This window comes from Prionailurus bengalensis, chromosome A2 (genome assembly GCF_016509475.1).
Source record: "Prionailurus bengalensis isolate Pbe53 chromosome A2, Fcat_Pben_1.1_paternal_pri, whole genome shotgun sequence".
NCBI classification, from domain to species: Eukaryota; Metazoa; Chordata; class Mammalia; order Carnivora; family Felidae; genus Prionailurus; species Prionailurus bengalensis.
Window position 1 is genome coordinate 2,200,439 of NC_057348.1, and position 19,749 is coordinate 2,220,187.

Sequence of the window (19,749 nt, forward strand, 5' to 3'; positions counted from 1 at the left end):
GACTTCAGCCAGGTCACGATCTCGCGGTCCGTGAGTTCGAGCCCTGCGTCGGGCTCTGGGCTGATGGCTCAGAGCCTGGAGCCTGTTTCCGATTCTGTGTCTCCCTCTCTCTCTGCCCCTCCCCCGTTCATGCTCTGTCTCTCTCTGTCCCAAAAATAAAAATAAACGTTGAAAAAAAAATTAAAAAAAAAAAAACAGAATTAAACACTGGGAAATCACGTGTAACAAGAGTCAGTAAGCATACTGGGTTTCTCTCTTAAGACAGCGGCCAGCTATAGAGCAAAACTCCCACAAACTGCCAAATACACTCACAGGTGCTAATTCCAATCACGGAAACATCCAGAAAGCACAGCCTCTCTACAATGCAACCAGGGACAGAGGTTTCCTGCATCTGTGGCTACAGCCTTTGGTCTGAGGGAGGCAGGACACAGACCTACCCCGAGATGCCCACCACAGAAATCCCTTACGAGGGCAAGCATGGAGGGGCGTCTGGGTGGCTCAGTTGGTGAAGCGTCCAACTCTCAATTTCGATTCAGGTCGTGACTTCACGGTTCGTGAGATCGCGCCCTGAAGTCGGGCTCTGTGCTGACGGTGAGGAGCCCCCTTGGGGTTCTGTCTCCCTCTCTCTGCCCCTCCACCGCTCACTCGCTCTCTCAAAAAAAAAAAAAAGTAAGATTAACATTTTTAAGAAAAGCATGGAGATGAAGGGGTCACAGGATAAGAGAGCTCGCTGAGCACGACAGCCTGAAGAGACGGCCTCACGGACACAAAGAGTCACAGGGCAACACAAGGATCCGTGGGGACCGGGAAGCCAAGACGGTCTGTCACGGGACAGCTCGTGGAAGTCTCTGGAACATGCTAACAAGAACTAATGTCAAACTTTTCTTACATGGGGGCTGTTCCAGACGGCAGACCAGAAGCCAGGACGACACGCCGTGACTCGGGCCCACCTGGGTCCCCACGCGTCTGTCCCCTGGCGGCACGGAAGGATGGAGAATCACGGTTCCTCACTGCTGCTCTCCAAGCCCCACACAGCTTCTCTTCTCAGGGCCTTCCTCTCAGAGCCGCACAGAGGAGGACTCTGGGACAGACGGCCTCCCGCCTCACAAGGCTCACGACGAAACCCAGCAGAACCAGCCGGACACTAGCTTTCCACTTCAAGCCACAAGGTTTCTCTTCCTTTTTTTTTTTTTTTTTTTAAGTGTATGTATTTACTTTGAGAGAGAGAGAGAGAGAGCTGTCAGCGCAGAGCCTGACACGGGGCTCAATCCCACGAACCGCAAGCTCATGACCTGAGAGCCGAAATCAAGAGTGGGGCGCTTAACCCACTGAGCCACCCAGGCACCCCCAACAGAGTTTCTCTTCGTAACTCAATGGGTCATGACTGATGAACAACCGAGATCAAGGGCGATGAGCGGAGGTCAAACCATGAACACGATCAGAGGAGACTGTCCTCCTCCGGTATCCTTGCGCGTTTACTAACGTCCATGGGGAACACAGGTGGGCACACGGCAGCAACAGCACACGTGGAGACACAACTTTCAATAATAAAGACCTCGAGGAGGGGCAGGGCGGAGTCGGGGAGTTCTGGTCTCTGCACCAGAGGACAAGATACACGTACAGACCACTGATCAGCCCTGGGTCCAGAAGACATCGTCGTGGAGACACGTTCGCCATAACTGTATGCGGTTTTTGGATCTGAGATAACAAAATAATGCCCTACAGGTGAGAAGGACACAGTGGGATGCTTCTTAGGCATGAGCTGGAATTAACGCACTTGGGATCCCTGTAAGGAAGAGGCATTTGCAAAGACAAATCCATATTTACAACAATTAGAAGATGCCGGGGCTGCCTGACCTGCCGTGGACACAATACGTGACCTACGATCCTTCCAAGATTTTCCGACACTTTTCCCATCGAGAAGATTTCTCTCCGTGGTGTTTGCTCATGTTTTAAATATGACTATTAGGGGAGAATGCAGGCTTTGCCACAGGTGCTGTGCTCAGGGCTAGTCCCCAGTGTGTGCGTGCTCACAGGTTCCTGGGACGCCCGAAGGCTTTTCCACGGTCCCTACGTTCTCAGGCTACTCTTCGCCGTGTTTTCCTTCACACGTGTCCTCGGTGGGAGGAGGGACGACTGGGGGCTCTCCCACAGTGCCCGGTGTGAGTCGTCACACGCTCCCGCAGGTCTACGGGGCACTGGAAGGCCCCAACAGAGTCCTCAGATTCACCGGCTCACCGTCCACTGGGCAGCCTCACGTGTTCTTGACGGGAGCCGTGACGCCTGAACGTCTTCCCACAGTGCTGACCTTCAAAGGGTCTCTCCCCACTGTGCGTCCTCCAAGGAAGGAGTAAACCCGCTACGCTTTCCCACACTCTTTGCTCTCCTAGGGTTTCACGCAACTGTATCTCAAATGACTTTGCAAATGCTGGAGCTGCCTGAAAGCTCTCCCACACTACTCGCAAGCGTCTCTCCCCAGCGTGCGTTGTTCCGTATCGAAGGAATGAAGAACAATAGAACGGATTAGGAACGACACTCCGTACTTTCAGATGTTTGACTCAACTGTGGGTTTTCCCGTGCCTTCGAAAGGAGGAGACACGACTGAAGGTTTTTCCACACTCCTTACATTCGTAGGGCCTCTCCCCGGTGTGTGTCCTCACGTGAGCTCGCAGGTTTGCGGGGTATCTGAACGTTTTCCCACAATGCTGACACACGCAGGGTCTCTCCCCAGTATGTATCCGTGCATGTATTTGAAGGTACGAGGACGAATAGAAGGCTTTTCCACACTGCTGGCACTTGAAAGATTTCACTCCACTGTGCTTTCTCAGATGACTTTGAAGGTAGGCCCGACGAGTGAAGGCTTTTCCACACTCCTGACATTTGTAGGGTTTTCCCCCAGTATGCGTTCGCACATGACTTTGAAGGTAGGTCCGACGAGTGAAGGCTTTCCCACAGAGCCCGCACTGAAAAACTCTTTCCCCAGGTTGATTACTGGAGTGACCTTGAGCGTAAGAGAGGCAGCTGTAAACCTTCCCATAGTCTATGCAATCACTGGGCCTCTCCCCGGCGTGAGTTCTCACATGACACGTAAGACGGGAGTGAAACATAAAGGCATTCCCGCACACGCCACACGCATGGACACTCTGTCCACAGGAACCTCGCACGTGACCCTGAAAGGAAGACGTGCAAATGAAAGCTTTTCCACATTTCTTGCACTCTAGAGATATTTTACTACTGAGACTCTTCGCGTACGTCTCCGATGCTCTCCCGGCGTCCTGACCTTCATAGGGTTTCTCTACAAGGCCTGCATCCACCTGAGTGCTGAGGCTCGCGACACAGCTACAGGCCAGCCCACATTCCTCACAGGGACTAGGTTTGAGTCCTGGGTGAAATCTTCGCAGATTCCCTAGGAAAAAACCACCTGTGAGGGCTTCTCTACACTTAGCGCATTGACAGGGTTTGCCTCCGGTGGGATACCCCTGGTGCGCAGTAAGACTTGTAATCGGGTTCAGGGTGCCTCCGCGTTGATCTCCTTCGATACGTTCACAGACACTCTCCACAAAAGGACTTCTGTTCAAAACGGGAAGGCACACGGTTAGGGACTAGTGATTAGGAGCGATCTCTTTATTCATTAATGATCTATTACTGATGTTTGCTCATCAGTGTTGGGACTGCACAATGGCCACTGTCAATGAATGGGTACGTTTGTGGCACTGTCTGCGTGCTTACAAAGTGGTACAAGCTTACTGGTCTGGCTGAGGACTCAAATAGAGTCATAACATTCAGGGCTTCTTACGTAGAGTTTTCCCTGACCGTGGTTTCCAACTGAATGGGGTTTCAGATGATCAATACGTAGAATGCATTTTTCCCATCAATTACACAATTGTTGCGCTAGGTTTTCAGCTGTTCTTTAATTTCAAGTTAGTCTCACAATCTGCCAACGTCCCCACCCCCCCTCCCTGCAAGTGTCACTCACCTCAAACGCCTTTCCTGGGTTTGCAGGTAATCTCCTCTGCTACGAAATGTCTGGTTTTCTCCAAAAACAGACCAGGAATCATTTCTTGCAAATCTTACTATTTTTTCTTCATGAGATGGTTCATCCTCCAAAACATCCCACTGAGGACTTGATCCACTGGTATTAACTCGAATGCAATAATCTGCAACATTTGGTAGCAAAATTTAGTTTGCTGGAAAAGAATTAGTGGATAAAAGGAAGAAAACAGACCGAATGTAGACTTCCATTCATATACTGATCTCAAATGTAAATGAAGTTCATCAGGAAGAAAGGTCAGGTGACCAAGGAAAAATTCTGAGGACCTTGGTAATCTGGGACTTTGGGAATGATAGGAAAACTATCAAATGGCAACTTGTTCACTCAGAAATACTTCAATATAGATGGAGACTAATGCAGAGATCAGTATTTTTAGAAAAACAAAATAGGAAGGAACTGGGCAAGATACACACATCGACACACTACCTCTGTAAGAAAACCACAGAAAGGCTCACCACGTGCATAAGGATGGATGAAAAGTCCAACAGGGAAGCCAGGTCAGTGACAAACACCACCCTTCTCAAACAGACTGCGTCATGTTTCTTTCTTTTTATTAAGTTTAGTTATTTTTAGAGAGAGGGAGAGCACGAGCAGGTGAGCGGCAGAGAGAGAGGGACAGAGAGAATCCCGAGCAGGCTCTGCACTGTCAGCCTGGAGCCCGACACAAGGATTGTCAATCCCACAATCCATGAGATCACGGCCTGGGTCAAAACCGAGAGTCAGATGCTTAACCGACTGAGCCACCCAGGCGCCCCCGAGTCATGTTTCTAATGGATGTGTCCAAACGCCAATCCCTTCTCCAGAACCTGGTTCAACCGAGGGTTGGCCTGTTCTGAAGGCACATAGGCCCTCGGTGGAGCCTGTCTGCACTGCCCCAGCTGCCGCTAGGAGGGAGATTAGATGGTGTGTGTGTGGCTGCTGTCCTGCCCCTGAGAAGAGCTCAGCAGGAGGGAGGATTTGAAGGACCACAAGCAATCTGGAAGATGGGCCTGACTTTCGTCTTCAGGGTCATTGATGATGGGTAAGTGTGGGCTTTTTTTTTTGTTTTTTTGTTTACTAACCTGTACACCCCACGTGGGGCTCAAACTCATGACCCTGACATCAAGAATCACATGCTCTTCTGACTGAGCCAGCCAGGAGCCCCTGGGCTTTTTTGGGGGGTGGAGAGGGAACCATATTGACCTATAATATTAGTGTCAGGGGTACAACATAGTGATAGGACAGTTCTACACATTACAAAATGCTCACCACGATAAGTGAAATTACCACTTGGCACTATACAAACTACAATATTACTGCCCATATTCCCTGTGTGGCACTCTTCGCTCCCAAGACTTCTTTATTTAATAAGCTCAACTCTGTACTTCTCAATCCCCTTCATCCATTCACCCGTCCCTCCAGCCCCTTCCAACCTCACAAACACCATGTGGATCTCCTGTTTTTACACCTGTTCCTATTTTTTTTTGTTGTCTGTGCCTCCATTTTGTTGTTTAGATCCCACGTGTTAAGTTACAACACGGTGTTTGTCTTCCCGTCTTATTTACTTGGAATGACACCCTGCAGTCCATCCATGTGGTCACAAATGGCAAGACTTCATCCATTTTATACGGCTGAGTGATGCCCCTTGTATGTAGATACCACATCTTCCCTATCCATTCACCTGTCGATGGACTCCTGGGTTGCTTCCACATCTTGAATACCATAACTAGTGCCACAGTGAACGTGGGGGCGCACATATCTTTGCATGTTAGTTTTTTTCCCCTGTGGTCAACTACCCAGAAGTGGAATTATGGACCATATGGTACTTGTGGTTTAGTTTTTTGTGGAAGCTCCATACAGTTTTCCAACATGGCTGCACCAGTTTACCTTCACACCAACAACGACGGGTTTCCTGGTCTCCACACCCTCACCAATACTTGTCTTTTTGATACTAACCAATCTATCTTCTCTGAGATGATATCGCATTGTGGTTTTGATTTGCATTTCCCTGAGGATTAGTGATACTGAACAGCTTTTTGAATGTCTACTGGCCATCTCAATATCTTCTTCAGGAAAATGTCTGTTGTTGAGTTCCTCTGCCCATTTAATAATCAAATTTTTTTTTGGTGTTGAGTTGTAGGAATTATTTATGTTTTAGATACAGACCTTTTATCGGAAATATCATTTGCAAATATCTTCTCCCCTTCCCATAAACGAAGGGTTGCCTTTTCATCATGTTGATACTTGCCTCACTGCAAAAGCTTTTCAGTTTCGTATAGTCTCAATTGTTTAGTGTGGGGTTTTTTTGTTTTTGTTGTTGTTTGTTTTTTTTTTTTTTACCCTTCCCTGAGGGACAAGTCCACAAAAATATCACTAAGGCTAATGTCCTTACAGTTTACTGTCTCTGTTTTCTTTCAAGAGGTATATACTTTCAAGTCTTACGTTTAGGTATTTAACCCATATCGTTTACTTTTGTGTAAGCGGTAAGAAAGTGGCCCCGTTTTGTTGTTTTAGTTTATTTATTTTGCGAGTGACGAGTATGAGTGGGGGTGGGCCAGAAAGAGAGGGACAGAGAATACCAGCTCGGGGCTTGAACTCACGAACTGTGAAATCACAAACTGAAACCAAGAGTCGGATGCTGAACTGACTGAGCCACCCAGGCGCCCCTTCAAGTCTTCACTTAAATTTGTTAGTAAATATGCATTATATTGGTTTCAGGAGTGGAAGCCATCATTTATCACTTATATACAACCCCTGGTGCTATCCCATCACCCATCTAGCCCATCCCCCGCCCACCTCCCTCCATCAACCCTCGGCTTGTTCTCTATCCTTAAGAGTCTCTTATTGTTTCCCCCTTCCCATATGTTCATCTGTTTTGTTTCTTAAATTCCACATATGACTCATATCATATGGTATTTGTCTTCCTCTGACTTATGTCGCTTAGCTTAATACACTCCAGTTCCATCCATGTAGTTGCAAATGACAAGATTTCATCATCTTTGGTGGCTGAGTGATATTCCGTTGTGTATATAAACCACATCTTATTTATCCATTCATCAGTCGATGGACATCTGGGCTGCTTCCATAGCTTGGCTATGATAAATAATGCTGCTATAAACATCAGGGTGCGTGTACCCCTTCAAATCTGTATTTTTGAATCCTTTGCGTAAATACCTAGCAGTGCAGTCGCTGAGTTGTAGGGTAGTTCCATCTTTAGCGTTTTGAGCAACCTCCATACTTTTTTCCAGAGTGGCCGCACCAGTTTGCATTCCCACCAACAGTGCAGGAGGGTTCCCCTTTCTCTGCACCGTTTCATTCTTTTGGAGGTCGCTGTCCAGTTTTCCCCAACACCATTTACTGAACACAGTCTTTTCCACATCATATATTCTGACCTGCTTGGTTGTAGATATTTGGACAATATAAGCGTGGCTTTCTTTGGGGGATCTCTATCCTGTTCCCTTCATCTACGTCTGTTTTTGTGCCATACCATACTGTTTTGATTACTACAGTTTTGCAGTATATTTTCAAATCTGGGATTATCATATCATCAGCTTTGTTACACTTCCCTAAAACTGTTCTGGCCATTTGGGGGCTTTTCAGGTACCATACAAATTTTAGGATATTTTGCTCTAGCTCTTTGAAAAATACTATTTATTGGTAGGTTGGTAGGTACACTAAATTTGTAGGGTGCTTTTTGTAGTACGGACTTTAACAATATTAATCCTTCCAATCCATGAGAATACTGTATCTTTCAACTTTTTGTATCATCTTCAATTTCTTTTTTTTCCATCATAAGGGTACTCTTTAATCCCCATCCCCTACATCCCCCATGCCCCCCACCTCCCCTCTTGTAACCACCAGTCTGTTCTGTTCTCTATAGTTAAGAGTCTGTTTCTTGGTTGGTCTCACCCTCATTTTTTCCCTTTGCTCGTTTGCTTTTGTTTCATGGATTCCACATATAAGTGAGATCATTTGGTATTTGTCCTTCTCTGACTTATTTCATTTAGTGTGATCTGTCTAGCGCCATCCATGTTGTTGCAAATGGCAAGATTTCATTCTTTTTTTGTGGCTGGGCAATACTCCATTTGTATATGCACCATTCATCTAGTGATGGACACTTGGGCTGCTTCCATAGTCTGGCAATTGTAGCTAATGCTGCAATAAACACAGGGGTGCGTGTATCCCTCTGAATTAGTGGTTTGTGTGTGTGTTTTGGGGATAAATATCCAGAAGCGCTATGATTCCTGGATCATAGGGCAGTTCTATTTTTAATTCTTTGAGGAATCTCCACGCAGTTTTCCACAATGGCTGCACCAGTTTGCATTCCCACCAACACTGCACGAGGGTTCCTTTCCCCCCACATCCTCACCAACACTTGTTTTCGTGTTTTCTCTTTCAGACATGCTGACAGGTGTTAGGGGATATGTCTTTATAGTTTTGATTTGCATTTCCCTGATGAGGAGTGATGCCGAGTCCCTTTCACGTGCCTGTTGGTCATCTGGATGTCTTCTTTGAAGAAGTGTCTCTTCGTGTCTTCTACCCATTTTTAAAAATCGTTTATTTATTGGGGCACCTGGGTGGCTCAGTTGGTTGAGCTCCCACTTTGGCTCAGGTCATGATCTCATCTCTGTGGGTTCGAGCCCTGTATTGGGCTCTGTGTTGACAGCTTGGAGGCTGGAGACTCTTGCAGATTCCCTCTCTCTCTTTGCCCATCTGCCACTCATGCACGGTCTCTCTCTCTCTCTCTCAAAAATAAATAAACATAAAAAAAAAAAAATAGGGGCACCTGAGTTGCTCAGTCGGTTAAGCTTCCGACTTCAGCTCAGGTCATGAGCTCACAGTTGGTGAGTTAGAGCCCCGCGTTGGGCTCTGTACTGACAGCACGGAGCCTGGAGCCTGCTTCAGATTCTGTCTCCCTTTCTCTCTGCCCCTCCCTGCTCACGCTCTCTCTCTCACAAAAATAAACATTTTTATTTAAAAATAAAAAGTTAAAAAATAAGTTTAAGTAAGTCTAAAAAAATTAAAATATTAAAAATTAAAAATTTTATTTAAAAAAAATTTTTAATCAAAAAACTTATTTTTAAAAATATGCATATATGTATTTAAAAATATGTATTTATTTTGAGAGACAGAGAATGAGACAGCATGAATGGGGGAGGAGCAGAGAGAGGAGAATCCCAAACAGGCTCCTTGCTATCAGCACAGGGCCCAAGGTGGGAATCGATCCCACGAACCGTGAGACCATGACCTGAGCCAAAATCAAGAGTCGGACGCCCAACAACCTGAGCCATCCTGGCCATTTTTTATTAGATTGCTTCTTGTGGGGTATTGCATTGTTTCAGTTCTTTATATATTTTGGATACTAACCCATTATAGGATGTATTTTCTCCCATTCTGGAGACTGCCTTTTACTTTTGTTGCTTGTTGCCTTCACTGTGCAGAAGCTTTCTATTTGGATGCAGTTGCAATAGTTTATTTTTGCTTTTATTTTCTTGGCCTCAGGAGGCAGATCTAGAAAAATGTTGCCATAGCCAATGTCTGAGAGAACTGCCTACACTCCCTTCAGGAAGTTTTATGGTTTCAGGTTTCAAATTTAGGTCGTTAATCCACTTTGAGTTTATTTTTGTGTGTGGTGAAGAATGTGGTCCGGTTTCATTCTGCATGTGGCTGTCCGGTTTTCCCAGTGCCATTTGTTGAAGAGACTATACTTTTCCCACTGTATGTTCTTTCCTCCTTTGTCAAAGATTAATTGACGAGGTGCCAGAGTGGCTTAGTCAGTTAAGCATCTGATTCTTGATTTTGGCTCAGGTCATGACCTCATAGTTGGGGAGTTCAACCCCTGCATCAGGCTCCTTGCTGACAGTGCAGACCCTGCTTGGGATCTCTCTCTCCCTCTCTCTCTGCCCCTCCCCTGAACTCACTCTCGAGCTCTCTCAAGATGAATAAACTTAAAAAAAAAAAAAAAAAAAAAAAAAGGTTAGTCGACCATATAATTGTGAGCTTATTTCTAGGTTTTCCGTTCCACTCAACTGATCTCTGTTTCTATTTTTGTACCTGTATCATCCTGTTTTAATTACTACCGTTTTGTAATAGAACTCAAAATTTGGAATCGGAATACCCCCAGTTTCGTGTTCCTTTCTCAAGATTGCTTCGGCTTTTGAAGTCTTCTGTAGTTCCATACAAATTTTAGCATGTCGGTGCTACCTGTGTGAAAAGTGCTGTTGGAATTTTGACAGGGATTGCATTAAATCTCTACATTGCTTGGGGTACTACAGTCTTTCCATTTCTTTGTGTTGTCTTGAAATTCCTTCATTGGTGTTTTACCCTCTTTGGAATACAGTTCTTTCACCTCTTTGGTTGAGCTTATTCCTAGATATTGTATTGGTTTTGGTGCAATTGTAAGAGGGCATTCTTCAGGGGCGCCTGGGTGGCGCAGTCGGTTAAGCGTCCGACTTCAGCCAGGTCACGATCTCGCGGTCCGTGAGTTCGAGCCCCGCGTCAGGCTCTGGGCTGATGGCTCCGAGCCTGGAGCCTGTTTCCGATTCTGTGTCTCCCTCTCTCTGCCCCTCCCCCGTTCATGCTCTGTCTCTCTCTGTCCCAAAAATAAATAAAAACGTTGAGAGAAAAAAAAATTTTTTTAAAAAGAGGGCATTCTTCATTAATTTAACTTTCTGCCACTTCATTATTAGTCTATAGGAATGCGACAGATTTCTGTACATTGATTTTGTATCCTGGGGGCGGTGGGGGTCCTCTGGGGGGATGCTGTCGTGTGGCAACTGGTGTTGGCAGCATAGACGCAGAGCATCAGAACTGGCTCCCACAAGCACCTGACCATCTAGGGTGAAGGGGGGCAAGGGAACTGACACCTGCCTACACGTCTGTTCCTGGAGGAAGTTCCCTGAGCCCCAGTGCGTGTCTTAAAATTAATCAATAAATCTCTATCACATACAACTAAGGCGATTTTCAAAAGGCTGCCCCTATGCCGGACCTTCTGCCAAACGATACAGCCTAGAGTGAAGCCCTTGTGAGGTTTCACCCCCAAAACTTAAGGCTCATTGATTTTCAAAGGCAGGTGTTATGGGTCCTGGTCTCTCCACTGTAGTCCCCCGGGCCAGGGGTGCATGGTGTGGGGACTGATTCCCCAGCTTCTCGGTAACTGGGATGTCCCGCCCACTTGTGGACAGCCACACTGGGGGTTTGGTTTCCAACCACATCTCCCCCCTGCCTACCCTTTTCCATGTAGCCTTCATGTTAGCTTTGAAAGACCTGTGCCGCCAGTTTTCGAGGCATCGCAGAGTTAGTGGGAGTACACGTTCCTATTGCCTCAGAGTGTCCGGGGAACGCGGTGAGTTCAGGGTCCCCTACTCTGCCGCCTTCCCTCCTCGTTAAGTGAGGATTTAAGTGCAGCAATATTAAGGTGTCCAATGTGTATTCGCCACCGTGTAACTTCCACAGGAGTAAAAACCACAAAACAGCACTCACCAGAGGCCGCATTCACGTTTATTAAATTAGGGAGTCTCAGACCTTAATCAAGATGAATAGAGCAAGTTAACACATAAAACTTTTCTCGTGGAAAAGCTATGTGACTCTACGTAGGTTCCATGAAGGCTTGGACCATGTCTACCCCTCCTCCAACGTACTCCCATTCCTCGGCCCCAGCAAAATCAGACAATTGTAAGAAACATTTGTTGCATCAAGACTAAGGAAGGGATGGAGCCGTCCTTACCCACTGAGGCCAGGTTCTTGCAGGTCTCCAGCATCACATCTCTGTAGAGGTTCCTTTGACTGCTATCCAGCAAAGCCCACTCTTCCGGGGTGAAGTTCACAGCCACATCCACAAAGACCACAGAGTCCTGAAACATACCACACACTCTATTGCAGCAAAGCTCCATCATCACCTACGTGTGGGGGAGGATGAAGGGTGACAGGCAGGGAGCTGCACTCCATTCCTAGGACCATGAGTCACACGTGGGTAGGAAGTGACAGCACCCAGGCAGACCCACTGCACTGCGCAGTGACGGGAAGGGCTGGGACTTGAAGCAGAGGGTGATGACAACAGCTGCCATAGACTTGCACACACCCAATTTACTGGGTTATTTGTACTGAGACAGCCCTGAGCAGACCAGTTCTGTACAGACTGAAAAGTGAGATATTCACTCGGACGGCACACAAATCGGAGGACACACGTTTGGCCTGCTCAAAGACGATTATGCCTCGTCATCAGCTCCAAGAACTGGAACCAGAATGTCAGGATGCTGTGGACACTCAGATTCCAGGGCTGCTTGATGGGAGCAGCTCTCGCCCTGGAAGGAACAAGGGCAAGAAGCCTGGTGGCGTCCCCTCTCTTCCGACAGAGGCAGACACGACCCTTTCCCCAGATTAGTTGGGCTCTGGGCACGGACACAGGCCAGGGCCCGGGCGCCTGGCACACCTGGTGTGTAAGACAGGTTCTGGTTCCTGAAGAAACTCAGAAGTCAGCAGGGCCTCTGAAATATATAACCCAGTACCCAGAATTCAAGCAAAAGGGCACCAGAAAGAAAAGTTCCCTGAGAGATTGATACTAAAAGGGCAAGAGGTGACTTTAACAGAGAGGGAAAAAAAACCACGTAATATCTTCTCAGCAAAATCAGAGGACACTGCATCATTGAAATAGAGAGCAAACAACTATGATAAAAATAATCAGAAGTTGCAAAACAAAAGACACGTCCCCAAAACCTAAGGACACAGAACCCAGCTACATCAGTTACAACAAAGGCAACGCCCCTTCGTCTGGGGCTACAATGTGGGTTTGCTAGTCACACAGCTGATACGAGGCTTGTGATCTAAACAGGTTTTTAAAAACTCATGTAACAACAATAAAAAAGTATAAAGACAAATAATACAACCAAATAACAGACAAAGAATGCGAGTACACATTTCCCCAGGAAGATACACAAATGGCCAAAAAGCACATGAAATGATGCTCGATGTCACCAATCATCTGGAATCCATCCACAAAATTTAATTGTGCACAGACACTTCCAACCTACTCTATGAGGCCAGTTTATGGTGATACCAAAACCAGTCATATATAAAATGGATTCTACAACGTGACCAAGTGGGATTTATCTGGGAATAAAATGGTTGGTTCAGCAAGAAAATAGCAGTCATAAACTTCATGAACAGAAGAGAAACAAAAACCCCATGGTCACTTACACACAGAAAAGGTATCTCCTTGAACCCACCACCCTCTCTTGACAAAAATACTCAGCCAACTAGGAACAGAAGGGAACTCCCTCATCCCGGAAAAGGGGCGGCGGGGAAAAGTCCACGCCTAACATTTGCGCACCCAGACACTTCTCCAAAGAATGTATGCAAATGGCCAGCGGGTCGATGAAAAGATGCGAGACATTCGTCACGCGGGACACGCACCTCGAACTACCAGCAGAGGCCCCTTCGCACCCACCACACTGGCTATAAAGAAGCCCCAGGAAGCGCCGGCGAGGACGTGAGCGGGGCGCATTCTCCTTCATTTATCCTGCTGCGGATGTAAGCGGGGGCGGCCGCCTTGGAAGAGTCTGGTGGACCCCCAACATGAGCAACGTGGAGTTCCCACCCCACACGGCAGGTCCGCTCCTCGTATCCACCTGCCCCAGACCCGGGAGGACGAGCGCCATCACACACACGCGTGCGCACGCGCTCTGCTCCCCGCGGCACGACTCCCGATCGCCAGCGATGAAAACCACCCAGAGGCCGGGCACCTCTTCCAGGCTGAGTAAGGGCGACACGACTGAAGTGCAGTCAGGAGTCCACAGGGGAAGCTCCCCAACCTGCCGCTCAGGGCCAAGGGCAGACACAACACGGAGAGACGCACCTGCACACCCGTAACGCATCACTGCTCATGCAGGAGGAAGGAAGATGATTTCCTGGGGTAGCAACAGCCCAGCCAATGAGAGACAGACAGTCACAACCCAGCCAATGTGAGACAACCATGGCTCAGCCAATGAGAGCGAGCCAGGGCTCAGCCAGTGAGACAGTCACATGTCAGCCAATGAGAGCCGACCACAGTCCAGCCAATGAGAAGCCGCTACACCTGGATTCTCCCAGTTTGCTCCAATGGACTTCTAGCTTGGCACAGCCCCTCCCAACGCCCCCTTCTCTTCTAGAAAAGAGTGTTCCTCCCTTTGTTCCTCCCTTTCTTCTTCAGACTTGCCTGTGGTTTTCCTGTGGCTTACCTGTCCCAAATTGTAATTCTCTGCTATACCCAGCTACGCCCACTTGTTCCTGGAAAAATAAGTGACTTCTGTTTTGCTTTTGGTTTTTTTTTTTGTTTTTTTTTTTCTTTGAGAGAGAGAGAGAAAGAGAGCGACCAGGAGCAGGGGAGGGGCAGAGAGAGGGAGAGAGAGAGAATCCCAAGCAGGCTCCGCACTGTCAGCACAGAGGCCAACCCGGGGCTTGAACCCACGAACCATGAGAACATGACCTGCCCTGAAATCAAGAGTACCATCATCAACCAACTGAGCCACCCAGACACCCCAAGAACAATACTTCTGGAGGCAAACTCTGGAGGGACTCCGGGTCTGCCTCCACAGGGAGAACTTTCTCCCCGGGGCTGGCATAAGTGCCAATAAACATTTCGGTGGGCTGCCTTCAGACCCGGGGTCCCGGATTAGAACAATCCATAGGGTTATGTTACTTTTCTTTCGCATTTTATTGCCGGGGAATCGTGTGATTCATGCAAGTACACGCTCTGCAAGGCTGACGCTGCTGATGCACACGGCCTAGATGACAAGTGTCTGACGGCATCTCCCTCCGAACCGTCCCTGTCACTCAGGTGTGGCCTCGACTGGTCTCCACGGCTCTGCTCGTTCCCTCCAACACGAGACACGCCAAGCGGGAGACGTCCTTCCTGGCGCTGAGGGACAAATCCACTAAATACAGCAAACCCGCCTCTCACTCCCAGATGCTTCTGAGGAAACACGGAGGTCAAACGGAGGACATGGAGAGATTCGCACACGGAAAGCTCCTTAGGGACGGAGTGGGGGGCCGGCAGGGGGCGCCCTCGCGTCCTGCCCCGAACTCCCCGGGGGCCCCAGCCGCAAGCCCAGCGCCCTGCAAGCCCAGCCTGCCTCAGCTGGGACGCCGCCTCCCCACCCCCGCCCTGCCAGTGGGGAGCCCCTGTGCTTCCAGCTCTAGGTTCTTCCGCATCCCGTGTTTCCATCCCGGCCCCTCCTGGCCTCTCTAGGAGAGCGTCCCTCTCCTCTGTTCTGGTAACTGCCTGTGGTCCTGTGTATCTTACACGTTCAGAACTAATTCCCTGCTGTTCCGGAACAAACTCAGTTTTGGGGGTAAAGTAAGTGACAGTTTCAACTTACAACTTACCAGTAACTAGAACACGAGGCAGTAACAGACAGACGGATGAACAGCCTGATTGACAAAGAAATGCAGAGACAGGCGCCCCTGACTCTAGCAAGTGGGTACACGCTCAGCGGGTGCCACAGGGCATCAGCAGAGATGGGGACACTTGGACACATGGGGCCAGGGAAGGCTGGTTATCTAAGGGGTAAAAAGAATCCTAGGGAGCCTGGGTGGCTCAGTCAGCTAAGCCTCCGACTTCGGCTCAGGTCATGATCTCGCAGTTCGTGGGTTCGAGCCCCACGTCGGGCTCTGTGCTGTCGGCTCGGAGCCTGGAGCCTGCTTCAGATCCTGTGTCTCCCTCTCTCTCTGCCCCTCCCCTGTTCACGCTCTGTCTCTGTCTCAAAAATAAATAAACATTAAAAAAAAAAAAAAAAAAAAAGGAATCCTTTCCCTCGTTCTCTTCATGGACAGTAACCAAGACCTGTGGATTTAACCGTCATGGAAACAAGTGGAACACACAGAAAGTTCCAGCGCGTGTGATTATGACCTGAGTGAAGGAGGAGTTTTCTCACAGAACAAAAGAAGGTTGTCTGCACAGGAAGAGATGAGGAAGTTCAAGTCTACTGAAAATGTGCAGGGGGTGCCTCGCTGGCTCAGCCTGTTAAGCGCCCAACTCAAGATTTCAGCTCAGATCATGATCTCAGGGTTGAGATCGAGCCCGGCGTCGGGCTCTGTGCTGGGCCCGCTTGCGATTCCCTCTCTCCCTGCCCCTCCTTCCCTCGTGCTCTTTCATTCTCAAAATAAATAAATAACCTTAAAAAAAAGGGAAATGTGACAGGTCCATCCACGCAGGCAGCACAGAGAAATGACACACCCTGACCTGGACAAAACACAACACGTAGAAATGAAACAGACAAATGTCCACAGGATGTGAAGGAAACAGAACATCAGGAAGCAGACCCGTGAGTTACAGGTGACAACACGCTGGAAACGTTTCCACAGAAGAGGGAACTCCACATGTGAGAAATGCTCAGCCCCGGGGAAATCAGATAAACCAATGTGTGACTTCCGGGAGATCCTGACCTCCAGGAGATCCGTGTCACGCCCTCGAGCGGGACCATAAAGCGGGCAACTCCCACTGCCGCAAGTGACAGGACCCAGCATTGATGGCTGATTCACACGCTGCATCCCCATCACTTAGTAAATTTTAACTTACCCTCAATCTACAGTATGCAATTTTCCCCATCATGTAAAAATGGCGATGCATTTACACTTAGAGACATGAAGCCACAAGCAGGAACTTGAGACCTGGGTCTTTGCTTTGAGCTTCGAGCACCCTGGGTCATCCGAATGACACAAAGACCCCCTCCCAGCATGTGAAGGAAAACGTGCAGAATCACTGCTTCCACGTGTGCTTGAGATGAAAGAAAGGAGTTCTAGGGCACGCTCTGGTTTTAAATAAATGGAAACTGTGTATCCATTTCAGAGAACAGGTGCTTGTTAACTTTAGCCTCATGATAGCAAATCATAAGTCACAACTGAACACAACCCAGTTCAAGGGATTTCTGTGTATCTCAGACCACCATCAATTAACCAGAAGTGGGTCAGGATCACAGTTTTGCAACTCTGGACCTGCATGGAACTGTCACCAGCATTTGGATGAATCCTCTGATCCGTGACTCCACCCACCTGGCATGAAGGTGTGGAGCCCCCTGCAGATCCCCCGCAACCCTCATGGAGAAGGACAGTTCTGTCCGGAGACACTTTTCCCCAGGGGACGCTCTCTGGATAAAGGCCAGAGTAACCCGAGTCAGCAGGGACAGGAACGACCTGACACATTTACCACCCTCTGCCCTGAAGGGGAAGAAAGGAGGCAGAAAGAACTCGGGCATTTTACACCTGCTCAACGCGAGGCTGGCGGAGGACAGAGCCATCCGTGCTGAGCTGGACAGGGTGACAGGTCCTGCTCACAGGTGACAGGTGACCTGCAGACGCCTACCTGAGCCCTGTGCTCCCAGGAAAACCTCAGTGGAAGGGAAAGGCACTCCCTCCCCCACCCTGTCGGGGTCTGGAAAACAGCAGGCCGCACGAGGGCCCCTCCCCCGTCAGACCAGGAGAAGACTCACAGGAAGTCCCCCTGGCTCACCCACGACAGGGCCACGCGCAGACCCCCCACACCCACACTTCGTGCCTCATCTGCGATCAGCTCAGCTGCTTGTCCCCGTGACCAGGGGGCACAAAATGCTGGCTGGTCCCGCTTTGCTTTGGCTTCTCTCCTTCCTCCAGACCCCTGAACGTGGGCCTGCTCTCAGCCTGAGCCACACACAGCCCCTCCTGGGGGACGACAGGGGTCAGGCTGGCCTCAGGGAACCCCAACGTCAGCACCACACCTGCTCTTGCCTGGTTTCTTTCCTCCTCTCCTCCCTTCTGCACGACCCTTGAGACACTCGCAGGTCTTAGGCTCACAGTGTCCTCCCTGTCGATGTAGCCCCCTGCCCTCCTGCACAGCCCTTGCCCCTAATGCAACAGCCCCCCCCCACACACACCGACCTGACCTTAGTGCCACAGCCTCCCTAGCCCCCCGCACAGCCTCTGCCCCTAGTGCAACAGTCCTTCCCCCCTGCAGGGCCCCTGCCCCTAGTGCAACAGTCCCCTCCCCCACCTTTGCAATCATTTTTGTCAACACACGTCTCTCCTTACTCAGTTTGGATTTTTCCTTTGAACCTGGTTTGACCAACTGTCCACCACTGCCCCTTTCCTACCCAAACTTTACCCAGGCCACTGTCCTCCCCACAGGCCCCTGGCTGTGGGTGGCCCACACGCTGAACATCCACTGAGCTGAGGAACGAGGCCCGGGGGACCTGAGCCAATGAGGCCTTCCTCCACCGCAGGGGTGGGATCCTGACACTGGGCCTTCTTGCCCATCCCCCTCTTGCAGAACAGCCAAGCGCCGGTTCTGTTTCACTGGAGAGGCTGAATCTCTGAGGATCCGAGGATCTCTGAGACGGGACCTGGTCCCTGCTGGAACTCCTTTGTAACAAAGTGTCCTCGACAAGCTCGAATTTGGATTTATCTCTCAGGTCCATCGCGAGTTCCCGGACTCCGATTCCCAGGTTTTACTGCCCCCGCACGTGGTGGTCCCCGCCTCCTTCCACCAGCCAGGACTCGGGTGGTCACATGGAAACCCGTGATTGTGACGGGACACGGGGACCCCACCCCATGGCCAGAGACAGAGACTTGGGTCAGGACCTGCGGGACCCACACGAGGAGAGGGGATAGGACGCCGGAACCCCACCCCACGGCCCACAGATCCCTGGACGGGACCCCCGGGACCCCACGAGGAGAGGGGACAGGACAAAGGAACCTCACCCCGAGGCCCATGGCCGATCTAGGGTTAGGACCGCGGTCCACGGCGGAGATTCGGGTAGAGACTATGAGACCCACTCGCGAGGATGGGAGAGAACGCCGGGATCCCATCCGAAGGCCCGCAGGGGAAACTCGGGAGAGAACTCGCGGGGAACAGGGAAATAGGGGTCCGCGGTCGCTACAAACCGGTTCAGGCCGGTTGGAACCAGCCCCTCCGCGTCCCGGGCCAGGGACCGGCCACTCACCATCTCGCGGCCGCTCACGGAGCTCTCCGGGCGTCCTCCTCTTGATCCCGCGACCCGGCGACTCCGCGGCCCTCACGTGCCCCTCCTCCAACCGAGGAGCTAGCGGACCGGAAAACTGGGTGAGCACGGGACAAGCGCACACCAGCAGCCACGACTCAGAGCTCACACTCACCGAGCGGGATGGCATCACCCCATCCCCCACCCACCAGGGCCTGATTGGAGTGTTTCCGGACCCGGTAATATAAATGCACCGCGCTATGCGCCCCCAAGCACGGATTGGGCGTTGCTTCAGGCAATGCGACCTGATTGGATGCTGTTCCGAAGATAACTCCCCACCACCTCGATTGGACAATTCTCCGAGACACCGCACTGCCGCACTGTGATAGGGCAGCCTGAGGCCCTTCACGTTCTGATTGGAGGGTGGTCCCGGCACCGCCCCTGTGGCGCCAGATTGGGCAGATCCCCCAGGCCCCGCCTCCTACGCCCTGAGTGACGGGCCGGCGGTACACACGTGTCTGATCCGCCCGCCCTGAGGTCGGCTCGGGCCGAACGCCCTCCTGGCCCGCTGACCCGCCTGCCTCTTCCTTTGTCCCGGGAACCTGACTCGGTTTCTCCGCGGAGCCTCCCTTGTCCCGCGCCGGATCGGAACGAGACAGGGCAGAAGGGCCTGGTGACGGTTGTGTCTGTGGTCCACACGCGGGCGAGGTGACGGTGCCCCTGTCCCAGGTTTAAGAACAGTTCAATGACCAGTGATGTCACGGAACAGAAGAT

The 19,749-nt window shown here is 50.1% G+C and overlaps 1 protein-coding gene across 1 annotated transcript; it reads right to left on the reverse strand.

The window, feature by feature from the left end:
* Positions 1–1,457: 1,457 nt before the first annotated feature.
* Positions 1,458–19,479, reverse strand: LOC122486671 (zinc finger protein 77-like). Its single transcript, XM_043586100.1, has 4 exons — positions 18,979–19,479; positions 11,757–11,883; positions 3,977–4,157; positions 1,458–3,570 (listed from the first exon to the last, which is right to left on the reverse strand). Exons 1-4 carry the CDS (start codon positions 18,979–18,981, stop codon positions 2,559–2,561), a joined length of 1,323 nt encoding a protein of 440 aa, XP_043442035.1. The 5' UTR covers positions 18,982–19,479; the 3' UTR covers positions 1,458–2,558.
* Positions 19,480–19,749: the final 270 nt, after the last annotated feature.